Source organism: Triturus cristatus, chromosome 3_1 (genome assembly GCF_964204655.1).
Source record: "Triturus cristatus chromosome 3_1, aTriCri1.1, whole genome shotgun sequence".
NCBI classification, from domain to species: Eukaryota; Metazoa; Chordata; class Amphibia; order Caudata; family Salamandridae; genus Triturus; species Triturus cristatus.
This window is the reverse complement of record NC_140583.1, coordinates 427,301,272-427,326,871: the sequence shown is the minus strand read 5'-3', so window position 1 is coordinate 427,326,871 and position 25,600 is coordinate 427,301,272. Positions and strand designations below refer to the sequence as shown.

The window sequence follows — 25,600 nt, the reverse complement described above, 5'->3', positions numbered from 1 at the left end:
GTTTTGTTGATTGATGTGGTTGCTGCTGTAGTTCCCAGTGTGTTTGCACTTGTGGTAGGTGCTGTAGTTCCTATCATTGTGGTTGCTGTTGTACTTGCTGTGTTGGCATCCATAGTCTATTCTCTCTTTACAACTTTGATAAAATCTGTTGTTACTGCTGTGGTCTCTGTTGTGCTTACCAGTAGTGATGTAGGTGTTGTTGCAAGGGTGGATGCGGTTGTAGACATAGCTGCTTTATCTTGTGTTTTGTCTCCTTCTGTTCCCTATATGTGGCAACTGTTATAGGTAAAGCTATTGTGAAGGCTATAGCTGCAGCTATGATGGCTGCTGTATTTAGTGCATTTGTCCCGCGTGTGGTTACAGCCATAGTCACTGCTTTTTACCAGTGGCTGTGGTGGCAGCTTTGGCTGTTCCTGTGCTATCTGCTTCCATTACAGATGTTGTTACTGATGCTTGCAGATCTATACTGTGGTACATACTGTGCTTGCAGAGATGTTGCTGCTATGGTGATGGCTATTGTGGCAGTTGTAGCTGCTCTAGTGACAGCAGTTGTTAATGCCAATGTCCCTACTGTAATGTCAGCCATTGTCACTGGTGTGGTGCCTGCTGGTCTGGCAGCTGTCATTCTTCATATTGTTATTGCTACATTTACAATTGTGGTCACTGCTGTTGTTTGTGCGTTTCTGGCAGCTGTTGTTGCTGCCTTTCCTGCTGCCATGGTGGCAGCTGTTGTTTCTGCATTTGCTGCTGCGTGGTGGCAACTGTGATCACTGCGATGGTTTAGGTTGTGGCTACATGAGCAATTGGCAATTGTGGTTGCAGCTGTAGTCATTGTTGTTCCAGAGCTATGGATATGGTGTTGGTGACACCTGCCATTGGTGCTCTGATGGCAGATGTGGTTGCTACAGTTGTCCCTGCTGTGTATCTGCACAGATGACATGGGTGGCATTGCAGGCAGAATTTGTTTCAGGGAAGCTCTATATTCCATTAGCACATTCACCAATGTAAAAGCATACTACAAAATCATAAATGCACAAATCAACGATGAAGCCCCTCTTTGTAATCTTTTCTGCTTTCACTCAAATACTAGTGGAGGGCTAAAGGTGTCTATTGCATGAAAGCATGGCAAGAACACGTTGCCAGCATTTGATCAGCAGAGTAAACTATTTTTATGAGTTACTCTTGCTCAAAGTTAAAATGTAGGTCAAGAAGTATGTCCTGACCCAGAACATTTTTATCAAGAATAATTTGGTTTGGATGATTTCCTTCCAAGGACATGGCTGTTTCTCTTTAATGAAATCCTGAGCACCAGTTATCCCTCCATCAAACACAATATAATTACCAGCTATCGTGCATGGAAACTTACACAGTGAGAACACAAAAGGGAATGGAAATATTCAACTAACAAAGAAATGCCCTTTTGTACTCTCTAACTACAAATATGCGCCGAGCCATTTCATGTCCCATTTGCGATGCTCGCATTTCAATAGAACATATGAAGTGCCATATCCTGTAGGTATAACCGGTTTACTCATCTGTCCACTGCGGCAGGATGGGGATTCAATGCTGCCTTGTGGAACACCTGGTTACTGTTAGGTGTTGTTGAAAGCCCTTGTGGGTTCAGCATTGAAAGATTGGATAGATCAGACAAAAGGGGGGGGGGGGGCGGGAGGTAGCGATTATTTATCGCAATTCGCTTGAGGCCAGTTGCACACCGGTGAATCACCTAGAGTGTGAGGTACTTAGTCTCAGCACAAGTCTGAGCAAATCCTACACATTTCAAGGATTGCTAGTCTACCGACCCCCTGGCCCAAGTAGGAGCTTTGTTGATTAAATCCAATCCTTCATGGAATCCAACATAACGTATGCAAATTTTACGCATGTAGGGGACTTCAATTTTCATTTAGAGTCACCCTTGGATGCAGATACAGGCTATGTGGTGGACACTCTTAATAGTTTCAATTTACCCCAACGAATTGAAGCACCCACTCATACAGCCAACCATACACTGGATGGTATCTTTACAAATAATGCCAACCTAGGCATGGAGAAGATCCTTCCACTTCCATGGTCGGACCACATGGCCATTTATTTTTCTATTTCGATTCAGTATAATAGAGCTGAATCAAATAGCACAGCTAGAGGTATTAAGTACCGGCCATAGAAGGATACCAAGGTGGATGCTCTACAGGAGGCTCTCTCCAACTCTGTTCCTGTTTCTGTCAAGGACATAGACACTGCAGCAACCAGCTACACGCGCTGGCTGGAGACAGCATGCAGCAAAGTAGTGTTTGTGAAAACACTAAAGAACCATAGGAAAAATCCATCTGCTCCTTGTTTTCTACGGCATTGAAAGCAGCGCAACTGAGGTGCAGGCGGGAAGAGCGCTTCTTTCCCCGGGAAAAAAGCCACGTACAAAAAAACCCTTGCAGACTATAAAGAGCTCATTAAAGCCGAAAGACTAAATTCTTAGCAGAGAAAATCAGACTAGCAGTTAATTCCTCCAGGGAACTTTTTAAAACGGTTAAAGATTTGCTGAAGTGGAACAAAAGCAACTCCTTTGTGATGAACAAATCTTTCTGCAACAAACTGGCAGATTTCTTCCAATTTAAGGTCAATTCCATCTTTCAGGTATTTTCTCAGCAGTCTCCCAGTACTGACCTCACCGTTAATTTGGAAGAGGCCTTGAGCTCGGGCACATTCATTGGCCATGAGGCATCTCCCACCTTTGAGAAGTTATCTCTTCTCACGCGGGATAAAACAATCCTCATGAGTTCCATCAAGCCTGGGGCCCCCTCCGACCCCTGCCCTCCAGGGATTATCAACAAGCTGGCTAATCAGGTGATTGGGCCACTTATAGATCTACTGAACCAAGTACTGAGCTCGGGCACTACCCTGACATCTGGAAACCCTCCCTGGACCCCAAGTTGGTTGACAGTTATAGACCAATTTCTAGACTCCCGTTTCCGGCTAAGGTGTTAGAGAAAGCCATGAATGTGGAAATTCTAACCTTTCTGAACTCCCATCAATTGCTGGATCCCGCTCAATACGGGTTTAGAGCGAACCACTGCACAGAGTCCGCACTAGTGGCCGCATCAGAGGAAATCTGAGTGAGGGTAGACAAGGGCGGCAGAGCGGCACTAATTTTACTCAATCTCTCTGTGGTGCAGCGGCCAGGGCAGCTGACCTTGAAGCACAGGGCTCATGGTTCAATCCCCGGCTCCGGCGGCAGCTCAGCTCAGCACCATGTGACTCTGGGCAATTGCTCACTTAATTTCCACAACGGCCCCCCAGCGCCTTGAGACCCGTAAGGGTGAGTATTTAGCGATTTACAAATACGGATTTTACATTTGCCGCCTTTGATACGGTCCACCACATGCTTCTTAGGAAACGCCTGCACTCCTTGGGTTTCAGGAGCACTGCACTATCTCTGCTGAGCTAATTTCTTGAAAATAGGCAACAGTGGGTCAAGATGGGAGAGGTAAAATCCAGCCCCTTTTCCCTTCCGTGTGGGGTGCCTCAGGGTTTAGAGCTCAGCCCTACTCTCTTCAACGTGTACATCACCCCCCTGGTAAAGCTCATTCTGACAGTACTATCTTACTCAGACGACACACAGATAGTGGTGTCTGTCTCATCTCAGTTTGAAAACGTTCCAACAATTTTTGCAGTTGTATGGCTGCAGTGGCAAGCTGGATGAAGGAGAACTGTCTTAAATTGAATTCAGAAAAAACGGAAGTATTGCTCTTTGGCAATGAGACCTCCTTCTGGAATGCATCCTGGTGGCCCCTGGAGCTGGGTGACCTGCCCAAGCCGGTACAGGAGGCAAAAAATTTGGGAGTCATCTTTGACACCAAACTATGCTTTGATGCTCAGATCAATGCAGTGACCTCTGGGGACTACGTTATGTTACGGGTCCTCAAAAGAATTCTCCCTTTCATTCCAACTGACCTTCAGAAGTCCGTAATGCTGGCCCTCATTGGCTCTAAACTGGACTACTGCAATGCCCTTTATCTTGACACTTCGAAATACCTGGTAAAAAAATTGCAGTCAATACAGAAGGCGGTAGCCAGACCCCTTCTGAATATCCCCAAGTTTAAACCAGTATCTCATCTATTACATGGCCTTCATTGACTACCGGTGGAGAAGAGAATCTCATTTAAAACTCTGTGCCTAATGCACAAGGCTCTTCACGGAACTGGCCTCCTCTATTTCCAGGAGCGATTTTCCTGGTGTGCACCTAGTAGAACGCTCAGAACGAGATCGGCGCATAAGGTCCTGATTCCCAGAGTTAAACAAATAAACCGGGGTCGGCAGAACACTGACATTCCAGGGGGGAAGTTATGAAACTCCCTTCCTCTAGCCCTCCGATCCCAACTCAGCTTGCAGCTATTCAGAAAGCAGCTTAAGACTTGGCTTTTTCCGCAGGTAAATAACTAGGTCACTCAGACCTAACTTGGTTGATGCTTCTTCCTCAGTCCTTGATTTGTCTAGCGCTAAGACACCTTTGGGTATTGCACGCTCTATAAAACTATTTCATTCATCCTTTCATGTGGGGGTGGATGGGGATCACGTCAGTTCTATGCAATACATATGTAGTTATTCTATGTTAGAAAGATCTCCTGGTTCAAGATGAAGCTGTTTCGTTTCTGGGACAGGGCTACAGCAGAGCCCGTGATAAACACAAAATCAGACTGTGGCAAAGCTCTGCAGTGTAATCCTGTCCAGCCTGCTTAGGATTCTTTTCACCTGGACTGGTATAAGTACCAGCAAGTTTCTTTGCTACATGAATTTCACGATGCTTTTTTACAAGGGCACTGTATTTGGGAATACTTATACGGTCATAATCCCATACCACCACAGACCTACCACCAAGGGAACTACCTGCCACAGGTGGAAAAGCTTTACAGAAGAGGAGTGAGCCCTAGGCCTCTCTCTGCACTGGCACGACCACACCAACAACTTTCCGAAAACCATCAAGAGCCTCAACAGCTAAACCACTGCATGCACCGACATCTTAACTCCCCTCATGTGCAACTCAATGGTAAGATCCCTACCAGAGGCCAGTTAGCACACAGAGGAACTCAGGTTGAAGAAACGTCACTGCAAGCAGCCTGGCTCCTTACTCCTTCTTACTCCTCAGAAGTCCACAAATTTAGCTGTAGCTGTAGAGTGCCTTAGGATTCATCCCCCAACCCCACCCTCTTCAATGCTTACATAATCCAATCTGACCAGTGTCATCCGCACACATGACATCAACATCCTTTTCGATGCTAATAATTTTAGAAATGGGGGTCTCAAGTTGGCAGTGGTATACACCCTGTGTAAGTAGGTACCCTTCTAGTCAGGATAAGGGGATTATACATCCAAGATAACTCCTGCTCACCCTCTTGGCAGCTTGGCACGAACAGTCAGGCCTATCTCAGAGGCAATGAGTAACGTTTTTATTCAAAACACACAGTAACACAGTGAAAACACTACAAATGGACACCACACCGGTTTAGAAAAAGTAACTTTATCTAAACCAAACAAGACCAAAATGACAAAAGTGCAACATACAGAACTCAAAATATGACTTTTAAAAGGTTTCAAGCAATTTAGTGCATAGAACTCTATGGATGCAGTGATTTTACGCAAAGTACCTCAGATGCCTCAAAATGCACATGGCAAAACAGCTGCAGAGGAGGGAAGCATTGGAAAACACAGCAATGCATCAGCTCCTGAGTCCACGGGGAGATGCTGTGTCAGTTCTGCTGTTAAGTGTTGCGTTGAATCCAGACTGTAAGAGGTAGTGATGTATTGAAACCCAAGACAATTCTGATCTGCATCTGAAAAGTTTGGTGTACTGGTGCAACAAATGGAAATCCATACGCACTGGAGGTCGCTGTGGAAAAACAGGTGCTGCGTCGATTTCTTCAGCCTCATAGCGGTGGTGTGTGGAAATGTCTCCCACACAGCGGGGCTGCGTCGGAAAAACAGGTGATGGAAGGGTGATGCTTCGATTTTGATGGTTGAAAGCAGGTCTTTGCAGCAGGGAAAGCCCCCAAGGGCCCAGAACTGGATTTGGCACCACAAGGCAGGTCAGTACTCCCAGCAGTGGAGTTCAGGGATGCTGCAGATGAAGTCTTTGCTGGTCCTGAGACTTCTTAACAGGAGGCAAGCACACACAATCCCTTGGAGAAATGTCACAAGCAGGATACACAGAAAAGGTCCAGCCCTTTTCCTCTCCAAAGCAGAAGCAGCAACTGCAGGCCATCCCAGCAAAGCATTACACAACAAAGGGGCAGTACTCTTCCTCACAGCTCTTAAGCTTTTCTCCTTGGCAGAGGTTCCTCTTGACCCAGAGGTGTTGTAGATGTCTGGGGTTTTAGGTGCAATACTTATACCCATTTTGTCCTTTGAAGTAGGCATTCTTCAAAGGATTGTCTTTGAAGTGCACAAGTTCTTGTCCTGTCTGGTCTTTGCTCCAGACACACTCTGAAGTGGGTGCACTTGCCAGACATGGCAGTTTAAAACTGTACTCAGAGACACTGCTATGTCAGGCCTGAGACAAGTTTACAGGGCTACTCGTGTGGGTGGCACAACCAGTGCTGCAGGCCCACTAGTAGCATTTGAGTTACAGGCCCTGGGCACAAACGGTGCACTTTACTAGGGACTTATCAGGGCAAAATGCTTGGGGATAAACCTGCAAAAAGGGCCAAGTCCAACACACGACACACAACTCATACTCTCCTTCTCGGACAAGACCCTCAGCACAAGAAACATGTTCGCCGCCTGCATGACTGAAGTCACTAATTCAATTAAAGCCAACTGTCTCAAGCTCAACACCAACAAGAAAGAAGTAGTCATCTTTGGCAAGAATACATCACCATGAGACTCCAATTAGTGGCCGGCCAAACTCGAACCCATACCCAGCATCCATACCAGGAACCTTGACATAAACATTGACAGGAAACTGGTATTGAATGCACTAGTCAGTGCTGTTCATACAGTCTGCTTTCACACCCTGTAGATACTGAGGAAGATCTTCAAATGGCTCCCAAGAAAAACCAGAAAAACTGTCACTCAGGCCCTAGTCACCATCAAGGTGGACTATGGGAACACCCTCTATGCCAGGATCACCAAGCAACCCACTAGAAGACTACAAATCATCTAGAACTCGGCAGCCAGACAACCTCCCACACAGAACTCGCATCACACCACACCTCAGGGTGCTCCACTAGCTCCAGATACACCAACGTGCTCATTTCATAATTCTCACACACACATTGAAGAAGGCACTACACAACGGAGGACCCACCTACCTGAACAATCGCATCTCCTTCGACCAACCACCCACCCAGCTCCACTCTGTAAGGCTCCTAATCCCACACATCCCACTCATACACAGAACCTGATCAGGAAGATAGTCATTCCCTTACATTTCTGTCAAAGCAATGAACAGCCTCCCACTACACATTAGAGCCTCCTTCTCTCTTCTTGAATTATGCAAGTAGCTGAAGACTTTTCAATTAACCAACCTACTATAGGCAGGGCTAGGCACACAGCGGCTCAGCGTTAGGATACCCTCACGGGTGATAGTGCGGTTTAAAAATTAACATAGCATAACAGCATATGTGGTAGTAAGTTGAGACTAGCCTCTGATGTAAAGTTGCATAAGCGTTCAATCTGCTGCGGTATGTTGTTATGGTTTTTTGGATTGCCTATTGTCCCCATGGACTGCATGAAAGTATTATATGATAAGCATATTGTTGATCACAGGTTTTCAGTGAGTCTTCCATGTCCTACATGCTTCCCTAAATATCACCATTATTTGGAGCAACTCTCACCTTCTGCTGAAATTTAGGGTAGACTTTGCCCCACAGTAACTTCTTTCACAGGGGGTGATTTTGGCAATCTATCCGTACATCTTCCAATAGCACTATACTGTAGTTTTGCTAGAAACGAGGAGGGGTATATTTTACAATGCATTTGGCCTCACTGATCTGCTGTAATTCTGCTGTTACATAATACTGTTTTTAAATATTTGAAGTCTGTATCTTGCTTATAGCTGCACCAAGATTGCCATATCTTGTCATAGTATTTATAATGCATTATTAGCATAACATGCTTCATTCCTCTCACCTATGTGCTATTGAAAGACAGTGGAACACAACAAGATGTTCACTGTGGGTAACACTTTAGCTAGATAAGAGCTATTTCATAAAGGCCTTCTTGAAAGCTAAGACTTCGTCAGTGTTGTACGGTCCCTAATTGCATCCCAACCACAGAAATGGCCCAGTCATCTAACTATTCTCATCGAATCTTGTTTTCGCACTAAGTCTGTGTCTAAGGAGTGATTATAGCAAATAGGAAAGTTGTTACATCCTCGCATGCCCCTGCATGGGACCTTTGTTCTACTCGTTCTGATGTATCAAATATCTGTGCATGTTATGATCTGTGTTCTTATTCCATTTTGGAACTCAGGGGTTATGTTAGCTTGGTGTTCAGTTGCACAGGACCTTCCTGCTGACCAGTCTGGTATAAATACTTGAATCTTGTTACATGCAATAATTGGCAACGAGTGGAGAAACACGCCTGTCAACAGCTGTGTGCAGCACAAGAGCGGTGTATTCCTGAATCCACAAAATGGATATGTGAGGTATGCAGTGCTTTTTAAAGCAAAGAACTGTGTTAGGTGATTCAGCCTCTTCGTTCCGGTCGAAACCTGGACTTGCGGTGACCACCAGATCCGAAATTGGAAAATGTATACTATTTGGCCACTGCGGGGAATCAGCGCATAAATAACAGTAAGGACGGAGCGAGCGCATATTTTTTAAAAGCAAATACCTGAATTTCATGTGCGTAAGCCTGCTGGGAACTTAGAACATACAGTGCTGACGGAGGATTCCAGCGCTGACTCCATTCGAAGAGCATCAACGTGACGTGACGCATGCAACGTGGTGACGTCAGACGCAACGCGGCGGCTATTTTAGTTGCATTGTTGTGTATTAGGAGCTCCATAGCAATGCTCCATAGCATCGCTGATCGCACACCTTCGGAAACAACACAGAGTTTCATTTTTGTGGTAAAACTGAAGAAGCATTTCATGGCTACAACTGGTATTTGGTATTTGAGTGTAAATATTGTGGAAAATGGTCATCATGGTGCAAAGTTGAGAGATTTGTCCCTCGCTGTCTGGTTCACAAGTAAGTTTTATTTTGGTGGGGGCCTCACTCAAAGAACAAGTGACAAGTTTGGTATAACTTCTTAAAACCTTTATCCACACATAATTACATTTGTTATACTACATATTTAAAACGTTGTGATCCTGTTTAAGATGCAGTTTGATCCACCTGCAACATTTTTACAAAGCAAAGGTGAACCCCCAGTTCCCTGGACAAGGTGGAAGGAAGAATTTGTCAATTATATGAGAGCAATTGATGGAGAACGCATGGGTGCAGAGAGGACACCCTTTTTTTTTTACATTGTTCGGGATCTGAAGGACAAGTTATTTTTACATCTTTACCTCAAGTTAGAGCTGCTGCCAATGTTTATTAAGAAGCTCTGCAAAGAATGGAACAGAGATTCAAGCCTACTACAAACATCGATAGGTTCAAATTTTATAACAGGGCACAAAATGAAAATTAATCTTTTGATGACTTTTTAACTGCACTAAGATCTCTGAGCATGCAGTGCAATTTTGGAAATATGGGTGATGAGATGATCAGAGATCAGATTATTGTTCATGTTAAAAGCAAGAAAAAATAGGAATAATTATGGGTAATGGGAGATCCAAAACTTTCGGAAGCTATTTCCACAGCCAAGGCTTTGGAACAGTCTGAAAAGTGGATACACACTGTAAGGAATGTGAACAATAAGACAGAGAAAAGCGAAGAAGTGTGTGCAGTCAAATGTTTAGAGGATCAGCGCAATAAAGCTTCCAGTTCAGGATTAAATACATCTCACACGAGTAACAATGGGGGTTTGAGAAAATTTCACAGAGTTGATAGAACTGGAGTTTGTTGTAGGTGTGGTAGTAGAACACATATGGCGTCTTATGGGGGATGTCCAGCATTAAATAAGGAGTGTAGAAAATGCGTGAGAATGGGACACTTTGCTAGTGTGTGCAAGGATCAAAGGAGAGGTGCACCAAAAACACGTGGCAAAGTATCTTGCACATCAGAAAGATGTTACAGTACGTATAATGGTGAAATGACTTGAATAAACATAACAAATGAGTAATTATCTAATTAAGCTTTATCATGTGATTTTAAACTATATAATGGATCAAAAAGGAAAGAAAGACACTGGTATAGTCTGAGGATTATGTTTTCAATTAAATATAATGTGATTTGTTCCGTGTGACGGTCAAATCTGATTGTATTTGCCAAACGACGTGACTGTTGTTGCATTCTTTGATTATGACAGATGTGGATGAGTGCCAAGCCATCCCGGGCATGTGTCAAGGAGGAAATTGCATTAATACTGTTGGATCCTTTGAGTGCAAATGCCCAGCTGGACACAAGTTTAATGAAGTTACTCAAAAATGTGACGGTAAGACCTTCCAAAACCCACTGTTCATCTATGTGGAATATTATAAGGCACCCAGCTTAGCGTGAATGTCCCTGTTCAGGTTTATATGCAAATTCCCTAATACGTTTACATTTTTTTTAAATGGGTGATATTTTTCATGTTGTGCATTGAGTTTATTTATGGTATCTGTACTTGTTTTTTTATTAGGTAACACTTTGCACCTGTAAAACTGCATAGAACAGAATTGTATGTGATAGGTGGAAGTTCAACAGATTTTTATCTCCATAGATTTGTGATTGAAGGGCTTTTGTTTGTTTATTCGCACCATTGGTTTTCATTCATCTCACGTTTTATGACAAATATAAGTACAGATTTAGGTGCCTTTTTTAACATAATATAATAGAGATTCACAGTATCTACTTATTCAATGTCTTGCTTTTATAGAAGTCATTCAGAAGTAGCATTTGAGTCATCATCATCACCTCTAACTAACAGAAAATGGAGGCTGCTAGATGGGTGCATCGGCCCTTATTACAAAGGATCCAGTAACAATAGTCACCAGCCATATCTGTATGATGCAATCTCAGATGTTCATTCTCCCTTTGAAAGGAGGAATTGTTGGGATGTCAGACTCAGAACCCCTGATTCTCCCGGGAATTCCGAATTCTAACGGAGACTCTCAGGATCCATCTTGTGAACGCCCTCCTCCCCCAGATGCAGAACTGAGCTCCCTTCGGGTTGAATTCCACCCAGGTAATGATATGTAATGTGGTGCAGGTGGATTTAGTGGATGACCTGCATTAGGTGCAAGATATATGAGCTGTCAGTGCTTTAATGAGTGCTGAACTCATCCACAGCATTTGGCAGTGTTTGTATCCAAATACAATAAATTGACATTGCCTCCTTGAGGTTTACAGTCCAAGCATACTACCAAGGCAACATCTGGAAAGAACAGTATTTTACTGACATTAGTTTTGTATTGTGACAAATACCAATTTTGATAAATGTCCCCCAAAAATTCAATTCTAAAGCAGTTATACGTCGAATAGTAATGAAAATCAACATGTTCTCAGTGTACATGTAAGCAGTATGATCCCTACAACTCTGAGCCCGAAATTCCGGTTCTGCCTTATCTCTTCAACTAATGACCCTAAATGAATGCAACACATCAAACGTCAGAGAGGAAAGGTTTTCCCCCAGTACTGAATAAAGGTGCTGTCAGCCCATTCGTAATGACATATACATTTATATAACAAATGAATATTGGAGCAGTCTTGCACTTGTAAAAAGACAAGATATTAATATGGTACCCTAGTAAGTTTCATTCCAACCACTCAGTGGCATATAGTCCTTGATTGCTCCTTTTTAAAACAATAGTCCAGAACTCATAGGAAGTGGTAAGTCGGTTCTTTACTCAGTCTAAACATGATCAACATGGAATATAGTTGAGACAATCATATAGGATACAGATGATTTAGCCGACACGTGTTTCTTCCTGTCTTGGACTCAGCTCATTTACTCATGTATACAATGACTTGTAAGGCAAAAACGTGTTTGCATTTGATTGACTTGCCATTCAGAAAAGAATGCCGAGATACTTCCAGGTGACTGTAACTTTCATTGTTCCCTAGGGTTGCTCTGTGAGTTCTCTGTTCTAAATTATCTAAACATCTCTTAAATTTACTCCAAGCGTGAAAGTCGGTATGAGTAAATTTCCAATATTTGGGAATGGGCTAATCTTTGCTCATCTAGATAGGTCCCAGGAATGCCTTTCTCTGCCAGCCTCCCAGTCTGCATCATGCTTTCTACTGCTCCTTAGTCCTGGTCCAGTTTATACAGTACCTACTTTGAAGAGATCTTTAATGAAAAGTGGAAGCAAGGTTGGTGAAGGAGCTCCACAGATTCGGGGCGCACTCAGGCATCCATACGAATAGGGTGACATTCTGGATCTAGTCGTGACTGAGGGGGTTTCTGCGTTGCATACCTCACCTCTGATTGCTTGGCTTCCTGTAGCTCCCACTACATTCAGCTATCTTGGGGTTAGATTGTACTGAGACCATTAAGATGGGCTCCAGGGTGATCCTGGAATGGGGCTGACGGCTGCCAGGTCCTTAATTGGGTTTTGGTGCAGGCTTCCCCTGTCAGTGATGGGCCAGGCAGCATTTGCTAAAATGGTTCTGCTGCCCAGGTTCATTGCAAACATTCCACTACAACTTACGCAGCATTTCTTCCAAGAAATGCCTTAAAGGTCTTCCCTGGACTGGAAATAAGCATCCTGGGACTGGTTTCGGGGTAGCAACCGCTCATCAGCCAGGCTAGCTTGAATTTAGTGGCTAAGTGAGCACCGTACGAACAAGGCCTGACGCACTCTCCCAGTCAGAATCTTAGATGGGAGTACCCAAATCTCTCTCCTAGGCCCCACATGCAGGAAATGGTCAAGGGTGCATATCACTCCTAAGGGGTTTGTAAAAGTTGTAATTTAGTGTTGTCTTTCTCCCCACTCAATAAGGCAGTCTAGAACCCCACAGGGCTGGGGAGCTGCAGGAAAATGTGTCCAGAGGTCTCTTGTCACACTCTCCAACTTAGTGTAATATAAAAAATGGGCTGGTCCTATCCCAAAGGAGTCCTGTGCATCCTGGAAGGAGATGAAGGTATCCCCTGGGTAAATATCCCCCATTTCCAGACATCCCCGCTGACATTGTTGTGTTAGTGTTCCTAAAGAGAGCTGGATAACACAATTTTAACTCCCTACTGAAGGGGGCTCTACGGAGTAGTTTTTGGACTACCTCTTCCATGTTTCCCCCATGTGCTTAAGCAGATATAGAACTGGGAGCTCCTACCTGCCCCCTTGCATCAACAACTGGGGCAGAGTTTTGCCACAGAATTTAGTCCCCAGTAGCTTTTTTCTACCAATTGTCTGACTCTGTTAGCCATTTAACTGCATGCTGCAGGCTGCAGGTGTGCAGCGTGATAGTAGAACTGCACACCTGGGACCGCCAATCACTCATCTCCAAGTCCTTCTTTAGCTTTGCAAGTGCCACCCTCATGCACTTACCCGCTCAGAGGATAGTCACCAACAGGCTATCCAGCCCGTGGAAAAATCGATCCCTCAGTAGGAACTGAGAGTTCTGCACAAGGTACAGGCAGCGTGGTGCAAAACCATTTTTGCCACGGCCACTCCGCCCATTACAGAGTGAGGAAGCCTATTCCAGAACTCAATGGAGCTCTTCAAACCTGTCAGCACCCTATCTATGTTCTGACATTGATTCTGGGTCTCAGTATGTGTAACCCAAATACCCATGTATCGAAAACCATCCAATTTCCAGTGAAGAGCCACATCAAGCAATTAATCAGGGGTTTATAGAGTGTGGCTACTCACCGATGAGGGTCTCATGGCGCTGAGGTGGGGGGGGGGGCCTGCTGATCCGGCTCTGGTCTTGTGGATCTGTGGGACGGTGGCCAGTGCCGGCTAGGCACAGTGAAGGTGTCTGGCGAGTACGTGGATTGAGAGGCAGTGGTTCAAATATGCTGGTCCTGCATCATGCAGCGCTTTGTAGGCATGTTTAAGGAGCTTGAAGGAGATTTTTTTGTTGACTGGGAGCCAGTGGCGTTCTCAAAAGTATTTGGTGATGTGGCTGTGGTGGGGGATGTTGATGACCAGTCTGGCTGCTGTGTTTTGAACGTTCTGTAGTTTCCTGAGGAGTTTCTGGGTGGTGCTGGCCAAGAGTGTTTTGCCGTAGTCAAGTCTGCTCACTAGCATGGGTGGCTGTCTTTCTATATTCAGTTGGGATCCATCTGAGTGTCTTTCGAAGCAGGTGGAGCTTGTGGAAGCATAATGAGGATATGGCATTGATCTGGCGGTTCTTTGTGAGCGAGGAGTCCAGTATGATGCCAAGGTTACGTGCGTGGTCTGTGGGGGTGGGAATATTCCTAATGCAGCAGGCCTCCAGGAGTCATCCCAAGCTGAGGGGGTGTGTCCTAAGATGAGTACTTCGGTCTTGTCCAAGTTGAGTTTGAGGCAGCTATTTTCATCCAGTTGGCAACAGTTGGCAACAGCCTTCATTCCGCTGTGGAAGATGATTCCGGCAGCTGTGTGTTCGTTGGTGAGGGAGAGGATCAGTTGGGTGTCATCAGCATAGGAGAGGAGTCCCCCTGCCATCTAGTCAGTGTCTTGATTGCCCCAGCCAGGAGTATACCATGTAGTGCGCTGCAAGGTGGGGGCTTGGGTTGTGTAATACTCCATGGTGTTCCCTCGAGTGGCCCCTGTCTGCTTATTCCTTCCTGTGCTCTGGGGCTGGCCTGGGCATAGTTCACGGAGTTTTGCTACGCGGAACTCTGCGAAGTTACCAAAAAGTTCTGCGAAGTTCAGCGAGTGGCGGAGTGCAGTGCAGTGCTAGTGCAGTGCTGGTACTCCTGCCGCTCGGGTAGAAATTCTACCGCCACGGCAGCTCGCGCTCGCGAACTTATCGTTCGCGATCGCGAGTGGGGAAAAAACTCCGCTGCACATCGCAAAGCAGAGTTTTCTGCACTCCGCGAGTGCAGAAAACTCTGCAAACTCCACAAACGGACCAGAGTTCACTGCCCAGGCCTACTATGGGGTCAGGGTCGCAATGTGCACTCGCATCCTTTATGACTTTCTAACTGCAGTCTCAGGGAGGCTCCTACTACTCAACCCAGGGGGTAAAGTAATACAACTGATAATAGTTGATCCCACCCAATTGTGTAGACCCAGACCCTGATGGTGCTGGCAGGGGTAGCACTATCCCTGGCAGCACATGTCCCATCTCAATTACTGGCAGGCCCAGGGATCATCAGTGCTGTCCCATGCACTTACTTCTTGTCCCCAGCGGACCTCTAGGGAGTCGCATGTTGTTCCTCACCAGGGCAGCCACCTTGGAGGCCACTCAAATGGTGCCACACCCAGGCAATGACCTGCGGCAGCCCAGCTCACCCCCGCTGGCTGCAAACTGCATGGGAATCCCCCTGGGCTTGGCCCAATTCCTCACAGCTGCCGTTCTGGGTGCAGTCCACTCCCCCATGAGGCACCTGTCAGCATGACCCCAGCTGGGGGAACAAAGCTGGAGAGCAGCCCCCCTGTCACTCTTTGAGGTCCTCAGTGTTGCAGTCCTCTCTCTGCTGCCATTCCAGCTAGGTCTGCCTGGCCGATCCGTGCCGCAGTGCGCCCTCTTTCAATGGCGTGCCACGGGTTTCAGTGGGGCCACATAGGAGGTACAGACAGGCCAATGGTGGCACATCCCCAAGTCCTCCCGGTCCAGCACAGATGAGGCACCAGTCACAAAATAACAAGCAGCCCTCCCCAGTCTGCAGCAGGCTGCACACCAGTCTGGGGTGTGCTCCTTCGGCGGAGGCCAAGGCCTCACACCTGCCCCCACAGCAGTCACCCCGATGGTCAGCCAGCCTCCTCCACCATCAGTGAGGAGCCCCCCTAACGCCAAGAGGGGGCACCCTAATCCTGGCATCGAACCCCTAACCCCAGGACCCGCAGCTCTTCCAACCCTTAGGGCCGCCCAACAGAGCCCTCCAGGCCTGCCACGAGGTGCCACCTACCACCCTACCAGGGATGTCCGTGGTCCATCCAGCAGGAATTCGAGGTACAGAGGTAAGGCAGAGGTGTGCGCCATAAAGGAATGGGCCAGATAGGCTTATTTATGCCAGGATTATGCAGGATATTTCAGGGTCGGCCGGCAGCCTCTTAGGAGCGTGTCCTATGTGCAGCCATGCCCCCTATACTGTACAATGTAAACACTTAATCAGTAAACTGGGTTTATCATTTTTAGTCCACGCTGTGCAGGCAGGAGCAAGCGAACACCCACAAGGGATGGGATTATTGTCGCACCTTCAGGAGGATTTGATGCAATAAGGTAACAATAATACTCATTTAAAAAACAAACTATAACCGTGCCCATGCATGCCTCATGGCAGGTCTTGTCACAGAATGTATGAAGAACATCATCTATGGAGGAGGGGAGGAGGAGGTGGAAGGAGGGCAAGGAAGACCAATCAATTTCACCTACGGGCACCACGACGACCCGCACCCTCAGTCCTATCAGGGTTCAGCTCATTTTCGCAGCCAGGACTTGGCCCCACAGTCTGCCCCTCCGCAGAGTCAACTGCAGTCCCAGGGGACTCACATTTGTCAACCACTTCCTTCCAGGACGGTTCAATAGGTCTGTGATTGACACCCCTTACTTCCTCCCTCTGTAGTACCCTTTCTGCAGTCTGTGCCCAGCGTGTGACGTCAGTCACCCGTGTTCCCACACTAGGTCTCCTGGGTGATTTCCAGCCATGGTCACTTATCGCTTGGCTAGGGCCAAATCCACTAATTTATTCTCCATCTTCTTGGGGCCCAGCCTATGGAAGAGGCCCAATAAACAAACTGCAGGTGTATTTAGGAGTGTTCTAGACAGAGTCCTATTAAAACACAAGATTACCTTTCCCTAGAACCCAGTGAGCCCAGAGCAACTCCAAGTCCTGTGGACAAAATCAGCATCCAGTGTCGCACAGCGAAGCCATCCTTTAGGCTCCCCGCCATAGATAGTCTGTATCTTATGAGGAGTAAGGTACGTCCTGGGAGTGTAATTGAAATGTATGCATTTAAGAGATGTATTGCGGGAGACTTTTTGTGGATGTGCAATCACCCTCCTCCATTTAGCATCAGTCATGTCCAGGCCCAAGTCAGTGGCCCAGCGAGCCCAAAGTATGTCCAATGGTTTCTTAACCAGTCCATTCAGAGCGTTATAGAACCACAAGACTAGGCGAGAGCCCGTTCCCAGCATCAGGAGAAGCTGATCGACTGCATGCGTGGGAGGTTCTGCTCTTGCAACACCTCACAGGTCCCCTAGGGAATCGTAGGTAAGAAATTATCCCACTGGCAGGCATGTTTACTCCACCAGGTCTCCAAAGGGCATTAAGAAATAGAACTAAAAGGAGTCACCCAGGGTCACAAACCCTGCCTCCATCCAGGAGTCTAGTTGGCCAGCTGAAAAGAATGGAGCGCCTGATGGAGGCCCACCAACGGGAGTTCAGGGGCAGAGGGGGTCATCATACCAGTGTGCAGCAGCCCACATTGTCAGCAGGGCAGTGGACAAAAGGATTACCGCGTGGGGAATCGGAAGTGTCAGGCCAACAGCTTCGCCAGCAGGAATCCTTGCTTGGGCTCAGCACCCAACTGGCTGAGCTCCTGTAAGCCCACCCCATCCAGCCATTTTGTAATCCGCTGCAGCTGAGCTGCGAGAGAATACAATTCAAAGTCTGGTACTCCCAGGCTGCCCTCAAGTGGGGGGCAGCGGAGGATAGCTAATGCAACTTTCTGGCACCCACCATCACAAATCACTTCCCGCAGGAGTGCATCAAGCCTCTGAAAGGATACCAGGATTTTCACTGGGAGGTTTACAAAAACGTAAAGAAGTCTCAGGAGGATGAACAATTTAGAGAGTGCAATGCGTACCATAGTTGTTAGCTTAAGAGTGCACCAAAATGAGACACAGGACTTCAGAGACCAAATGCCCCCCTCCCCAGGTTTTCCTCGCAGAGATCGTCCATGTTGTGGAAGACCTGGATGCCCAAGGATTTAACGGTTCGCGGAGCCAAAAGTATATCAGGTAGACAAGAAACAAGACGACCCATTTATTTTTGGGCAACAGCACACATTTTTCCTCATCAGACTTTGACCCAGAACAAGAAGCTGGAAGAAAGTCAGGATAACAGTGGCAAAAGTAGAAAGAAGGGATAGGAAAGAATGTGCAGGAGTGAGTTTGAGTGACGGCGAGTACCTAGTGATGGATTAGAGATGAATGAGAGGGAATCATGACTGTTCAGCCATAGTATTCGTCACCATGGTCTTCAACAGCTCTAACGATAGTTTCTAGACACATGTTTTAGCCCCAGCACTTATTATTTTACAAATAAGGCACTGGTTTCACTAAATAAGACATCTGTGTCTTGTTTCGAAGCCCTAGAGTTGTGCATTTCATCAATACACATAAAATGTGCCAGTTTAGGAATTTTAGACCTTTCTAAAGTAACTAAAGAAATCATTTCTTCTCTTGCTGTTATTTTCCTTCATGTGTCCTTTCTTCCTCCACCCCACCTTCCCCACACTGCCTGCATTCGTTATTTCTGGACCTTCCATTTGCATTTTTAATGTTCCCACTGGTGTTGTAAATCCTCCACTTAAGAGGTTGTGAGTTACACACATGTAACTACGTTAGTCACTCTTAATTCTAGACTTACGACAGTTTTGTAAACATGAAGTGTCTAATTCAAGTGTATCAATTTTTAGGTATTAATCATTCATAAGCATGCAGGCCTTATGTGTGGTATAGTAATACAGATTCCATTATGTTTATCAGATAACAGAACCATCACAGGAGAATAGAATATAAAAAATGTGGTATGGAATGATTCGGTTGATTATTTTAAAGACCACCGCAGAGCATATGCTTTGCGGACCTTATATATAAATATGGTATGCACTGCACATATGCGCATCATTCTTTAAATTGTCATTAAAGAAACACTCATGCTCACTGAAGGCATTTTTTTCAGATATCGATGAATGCAAAACCATCCCTGGAATTTGTGAAGCAGGTGAATGTGTCAACACGGTCGGCAGCTACTTTTGCAAGTGTCCCCTAGGTTTCTACACTGTGGCAGACGGATCAAGATGCATTGGCAAGTCAAAACATTCTCCTAAATAATATATGTCTCGTTGAATGTAATGGAATTCACTGTAACTATTAATTTAGATTAACAGTTTAACTATATTGACCAGTTCTTTACAAATACATTGGGGTTTGGTGCCAGTCACTCTTTAGGTGTGGTAGCATACCATTTCTGATGTTTGTCATTTGTTGGATTGCTGATAAAGACAACAAGCATTTGCAATGCAATAGGTCTCGCATTTACGAGAGTTTAAGATATTGGCATTGTAAATGACAATGGCTTTTTTTAATATAATTTGATAATTAACACATAAATAAAAGGCATTGTCATTTACAATGCCAGTAGCTCAAACCCTTGTAAATGTGAGACCTATTGCATTTAAAAGAAGGAGCCGCCATTGTGCTGGGCTGCTTGTAAAGTGAGAGCGCGCATGGCGCGATGAATGTTGCAGGAAAGCATGTCGTGCCTGCAGTAGGAGAAACTCAAAGCAAAAAGAGCTTACAGACTAAATACAACATACCATGTAATAACATAAGTAAAAGGGACAGTCCTCATGGGAGGTTACAAATGAAGACAAGGCGGTAATAAGGAGGGACTAAGAAGCCTATTAACGTTGCTGTGAACATTCTCAGAGTTTTTTAAATCTCTGTTCATATTACATTTAGATTGCACTGGTGTGTGTCTTTGTATTTGTGCATATAGCTTGCACTGTTGCACTCTGTGCTATACATTTTGCATTAGTGAAGCTCCTTAATATTTCTATGTGGTGAGATAAGGCGTCAGCTTCAGGGCACTCCTGTTGGTGACACCCAATGATGGCTAAACACATTAAAATAGCGCTTTTCAGGGTATGGTGCGTCGTACGGTAGCAGTGAAAATTTTCACAACTTTTCCCTTGCAGTGATTTAGGCACCTGTTAATTTTGTCTAAAGCGTGAGGAAACTTTTAAACAGAAACCACAACGATTTGCTTTGCCAAATGCTTACCTATAGTGCCTCTGTTGCCTGTTTACACTTTGAAGAGACCTCTGGCTCTGCTCGTGCATGACGAGGCGCTGGAAGCCACAGAGAACCGGCCCACTTAAAGCCCCGGAAATAGCGCTTTCTATAGCTGAGGTAAGGCAGTAAGTTAGGGCTCCACCAACAAATTACCAGAAAATGTAGGAACATAGGCTCTTATTTACCGAACAGGGTTCCGGCTAATGGCAAAATGCTATTTTCCCAGTAGCACAGAAAATCCTTGCCCCCTTCCTGCTGCCGGTTTATTCTAGGGTTTCATAAAAGAAGTGCCTGTAAGAGAGGTTCATACTCAAAGTCAGTGTAGTGTCTGCTTTCCCAGCTGGACCTGACATACAACAGGTAAGCACAGGCAGCCGCAACTCGCTTCAGTGACACACAGAACAGGTAATGCAGCTGCTTTCCTTAAGTACACAACAGGTACAGTGCTCAGAGCTGCTTCTTCATTCAATGTAAGCCATCGCTTCACTCCAATGATATCATCCTGAAATTGATGGCCTTTGCACAATAAAAGTGTTTACATACCTCAAGCTTCTTTTTCTGCTCCATAACCTTCTGTAAGATTTCCTTCTGTTTCCTGCTCAATGGTTTCTTCAATGAAATGTCCTTAGTTGCTTGTTTCTTTGCTGATTTTTTGGAGAGCAGAACTAGAGCACAGCTTGTAGCTACTACCTTCAGTCGTCGACATATTTCCGTTACTGGTGCGGGTAGTGCATCATTGAGGCACACTGCCCTGTTGCTGGGTGTGCAGCGGCTATTTTTACATTGACACAAACATGGGAAATAACTGGTGCAAATTGAAATTATACTGTTTTTGTGCATGCTGTTTAAAAAACAAAAATACGCTATTCCCTCAAAGTTATTACCAGCAAAATACTGGTAGTACTGTGAGTGAAAAGTAAAACCACGAGTGTAGTTTGCACAAAGCTCTAAAATAGCACTGGAAACAAATAAAACGAGTGAAAGCAATCTGCGGTACCATAAAGCGGGTTTGGGCTTTCATTTAATGTTCTTCCCGAAATGTGCTCCAGGCAACACGTTAATCTCTTTGTACGCCGTGTATGTGCTGCACATTTGGAGGCTTGACAATAACATGCTAGTTGGGGCTGAGCAACACCATCACTGCCGTACCAAAATGGTTAAAGGGACTGTAAGACGAGGCAGTGCAAGGAAAACAAACTGCGAGGGGCGGAAGGAAGGAGACAATGTAAATAAAAAAATTCAAATGAAAAGAAGCCGGACAGGTAAATTACAACAAACTGGTGTCCAGCACCTTAGCATTTACATTGGAAATGCTGTGCTTCTGTCAGATGGTGGTCAGAAGGTGGAAACAGCAAGGGTCCGGGACCGAAAGCAACGTTTAAAACAAGCGTTGGCCGCGCGCGAGCGGCCAGAGACGCAATATGTGGTGGGGGAGGGGGAGAAGCGGGAGGTGTGTGTGCGCGTGCGTCATCGTGATCGCGATCGCTCTGAAAGCGAAAGTGATCGCAATCGCGATGACGCACGAGTTTTCAAAGTGCTGCTGGCGGCCGGCTGCGCGCGTTCACAATCGCGTGAACGCAAGCGTTAGGCCAGCCAGCAGCACTTTGAAAAGCCCACATACAAAATGTCTCTTCGAGCCAGCGCAAGCGCTGGGGCTCAGCGAGACCTAAAAAGGATGGACTCATTAGTTCATAGACAGGTGATCTTCCTGATGCCATGCAAGCACCTTATGAGACTATCCCAAAAACGGCATTGTTTCAGGAAGATGATAATGCTAAATGGATTCAGTGAAATGAATTAAGAAGGTGAGCATATTTTGCAGGCTGGGCTAGAAGGCTATATTGAGAGCAGTATGAGTAAAAAAGGATCCAATCTTAAATGTGACTTTTAAAACAAATATTAGGGATGAGGTTATGTCAGGAAGAGCTGATAGAATGATAACACTATGCCACACTGGGGCTGCCAGTTCCATTGGCACCCACCAGTTCATCGTTAGCTGGTGTCAACGCATTGCATCTCAAAGGACCACACTTTTAACAGAACACATATTTGAGTGTGGGATTTTTCATGCTCCCCCAGAAAACTTTAGGAACAACCTTTAGAAATGTCCCTCAGTAAAATATATGCCCGAACCAATGAAAAGTCAGGATCATTCCAAGCAGGTTGTATTTAGTCCGGAAGTGACATTAGACGTGACTCTCTAAATTACCTGTGGGTCAATCAGATATTGGTAAATGTAATAGTCTATGTTGAAACCATGTCTTTTGATCCAGGAAACACAACTTTGATACTGTGGTCCATTTCGCTTCTTCATCATCCCAGATGGACTGACCACTCTACCTTGAAAACAAATAAAAAATGACCGAAAATTTAGAACACTGTTGTAAGGTCAAAGCTGGACCTCAGCTGATAGCGGGCAAGTCACCAATTGTGTTTGTACACTGCTTTCCTATGTATTACGAGAATTAGTCAAATAAAATCAAACATATGAGGGTTGTGGATCCTTCAAATCACAGTCATTTTGTAACCTACACAACTAAAGCTGCCAATATTCTGACATATATTTATCACAGATCAATTTCATCTGTTCAGTTGACTGAACCAGATCAAAATATACACCCTATCATGATTATTTGTGGTGTTCTTTTGCATTTGGCTCAAATATTCTCGCTGCATTAGATACTTTGTAGTGTATTATTATTGTATTGCAGTGAATGTTTGAATGAAAACTTGGAACCAAAATTATGTGGGATATTTACAAAGGCACCATTACACACAAGCAAAGTTCACCTCGAGGAAACGTGAATAACGTTGGTCGGTAATGTTCACCCACCTTTATACAGTGCAACATTTCCCCACTTCACGAGACCTCGCAGTCAAAGTTTGCAGCTTTGCCCATTCCTGGTTGTCATTCATGAGAAATATAAGAGCGCTGTCACTAACTCACTAAATCATGCACTGACACAAAATTACTTGGTGTGTTTCATCATTGATTTCACTTGTGCATACGTTGGCCTGAGGAACACTTGTGAATTTTGAAACATAGAAAAACGCCAAGACACATCAAGTAATCGAGGATAGTTCTATTTTAGATTATCAGCTGTGGGTATGGCCATTCATATCTACAGAGACCTGGTGGGGTTTGATTACATCGATATTACTTTAAAAGACCGCACAGATATGGAATAATTTTGTGAACATGGTATCGTCAAGTGCATCGGTCTTGGCCACAGCTAAGGCTAGTGGTGCTTGTCATCAGAGGGTAGACAGTTACACTGGAATGTTGACATTCCATCTTCCAGGCACCGTTCTACAAATATAGATTACTAACACTACTTACAAGACAATGGTACCCCTTTCTGTTCTTGAATACATCAACATTTTATTTCACATTCCTAAATCAGCGCTCGATTCTAGAGTACGAGAAACACAAATGTATGTTTTAGCAGCATTAGATTTGGAGTGAGATGTGGTGTCATGCAAAGTTCAACATTCATAATAAGGTTAATCGTGACTTCCCCTCATAGCATCTTGGTGATCACATGTGCACTTTTAACTTTTTTGTCATTAAGAGAAATGGGCAAGTAAAAATGTACTTGTGCAGCAGTTGTCGCACCCACCGTATCCTAGAGAAATGCGTATATTTTTAATTTGATTAAAATATGATAAGTAATTCTTAATGTCCTCTTTTATTTAGACATACGCCCAGGGTATTGCTTCAATGCTTTAGTGGGCGGTCGCTGTACAGATCAAAGGCAACAGCTCTTACCCAAAGTGCAGTGCTGCTGTGACAGTGGGCGGTGTTGGTCACCAGGAACCACCAGCGCTCCTGAAATGTGCCCTATCCGAGGAACCGGTAAGGCTATTTACAGCGTTATCTTAAGATGTCCTATATGCGTAACTTACATTTAAAGCACTTTAGCAATTTACAGAGCCTCTCTGCACATGTATTCTTTTTAAACTGATTCTCAGACTGATGTGCAGAATGGACTGCAGACTTTTAGAAAGCAGCGATTTATTTTCTGTTCTGCAAACACGTATGCTGCAAGTAGAAATTATATTTTCTGCCACTACTAATCGAAGCCTTTTAGTTTACAGCAGTTTATTGGTTGTTGCAGTTGCTGCAACTGAAAGATTGAAACATTTGTGTCAGTAGGCTCTTTCCCTCACAAGCAAACAGCTGACCTCACGCTCACAAACCTGGTGGCAAACAGTATTCAATTATTTAATTCCACGTTAAATGTTAAGAAATGATGTCTCACAAATTGTGTCCAAATGTGTCCTATCTTGCCACAAAATGACACTGAGTGGAGAAAACAGAGTCAAGGGTTGAGGAAGGCAGAGAGGGAGAAAGGCTGAGATATAGAAATAAACAGAAATGAGACAGAGTGGGTGAGAACAGTGGGGCACATGCATCAAAGGAAAAACCGGTCGCAAACGGGCAGATTCTCAGAATCTGCCCCTTTGCGAACGGTATTTTTGCATTTGGGATGCATCATCCCAAATGCAAAAATCGCAAATTGTGATAGAATTTAAGGAATTGCAAATGGCATTTTTGATGCATGTGCCAGAGTGTTCTAGGGCACCCCTTTGTAAATTGCCAGCTTTGCCCATGCCTGGGTGTCACATTACTCTAAGTAAAAATACAGAAGGGCTCAATGGGAGGTGCTACCTGTCTTTGGAAGTCTATCTTGCTCCCACTAAGGGCAGGAACTAATACAGAATCTTCTGGTGTGATCATAAGGGTTGTATGACGTTACAACACATTCCGTTGCAACGCATGCCTTTACCACGCATGCGTTACAACGCAAATGCCATCACCACGCATTTCCTTTACCACGAAAATGCCTTTAACCCGCATACTTTTACAACGATTTTCGTTGTTAAACTATGCATGTTAATGGCATTTTCATGTTAAAGGATATCTCCGATCCCTACAAATTAACCCTAAAAATGTACCCTTAAAATTTAACCCTGCGCGACACCAACCCCTCATTCCCCCTTACCTCTCCACTCCAAGCGCTTCTGATTTGCGTTTTACGTTGTTAAGAGGAAGCGGAAGTGTCTTTCCGTTTCCTCTAACGACATCGATTGCCTCCACATCTTTTTTCTTCTTTAACTGAAAACGACGGAAACAGGTGCGTTTTTTTCTATTTTTTGGGGGGGGAAGGCCCCCCAAGCCCCCTTTTTTAAACCCACGCTTTTTTAAACCTTTATCACACATGCCTTTACTCCATATCTCGTAGTAAAGGTATGCTTGGTAAAGGCTATTTGTGGTAACCACACATGCGTTGTAATGCATGCGTGGTTATGGTTATGCGTGGGAACAGCCGCGTTGTAGTGGCCGTTTCCTGATCATAAGCAACGTGTACTCTTACAGAAAATGAAAGAAGGTCTGCCTGAGA

The 25,600-nt window shown here is 45.0% G+C and overlaps 1 protein-coding gene across 1 annotated transcript in view; it reads left to right on the top strand.

Annotated features, from left to right (window-relative positions):
* Positions 1–25,600, top strand: part of FBN1 (fibrillin 1) — a 722,489-nt gene that overhangs the window by 364,431 nt on the left and 332,458 nt on the right. The window contains exons 7-9 of the mRNA XM_085644212.1: positions 10,408–10,533; positions 19,081–19,206; positions 23,893–24,051. Of these exons, the coding sequence (XP_085500338.1) occupies positions 10,408–10,533; positions 19,081–19,206; positions 23,893–24,051 (411 nt within the window). The remainder of the gene's footprint in view (positions 1–10,407; positions 10,534–19,080; positions 19,207–23,892; positions 24,052–25,600) is intronic.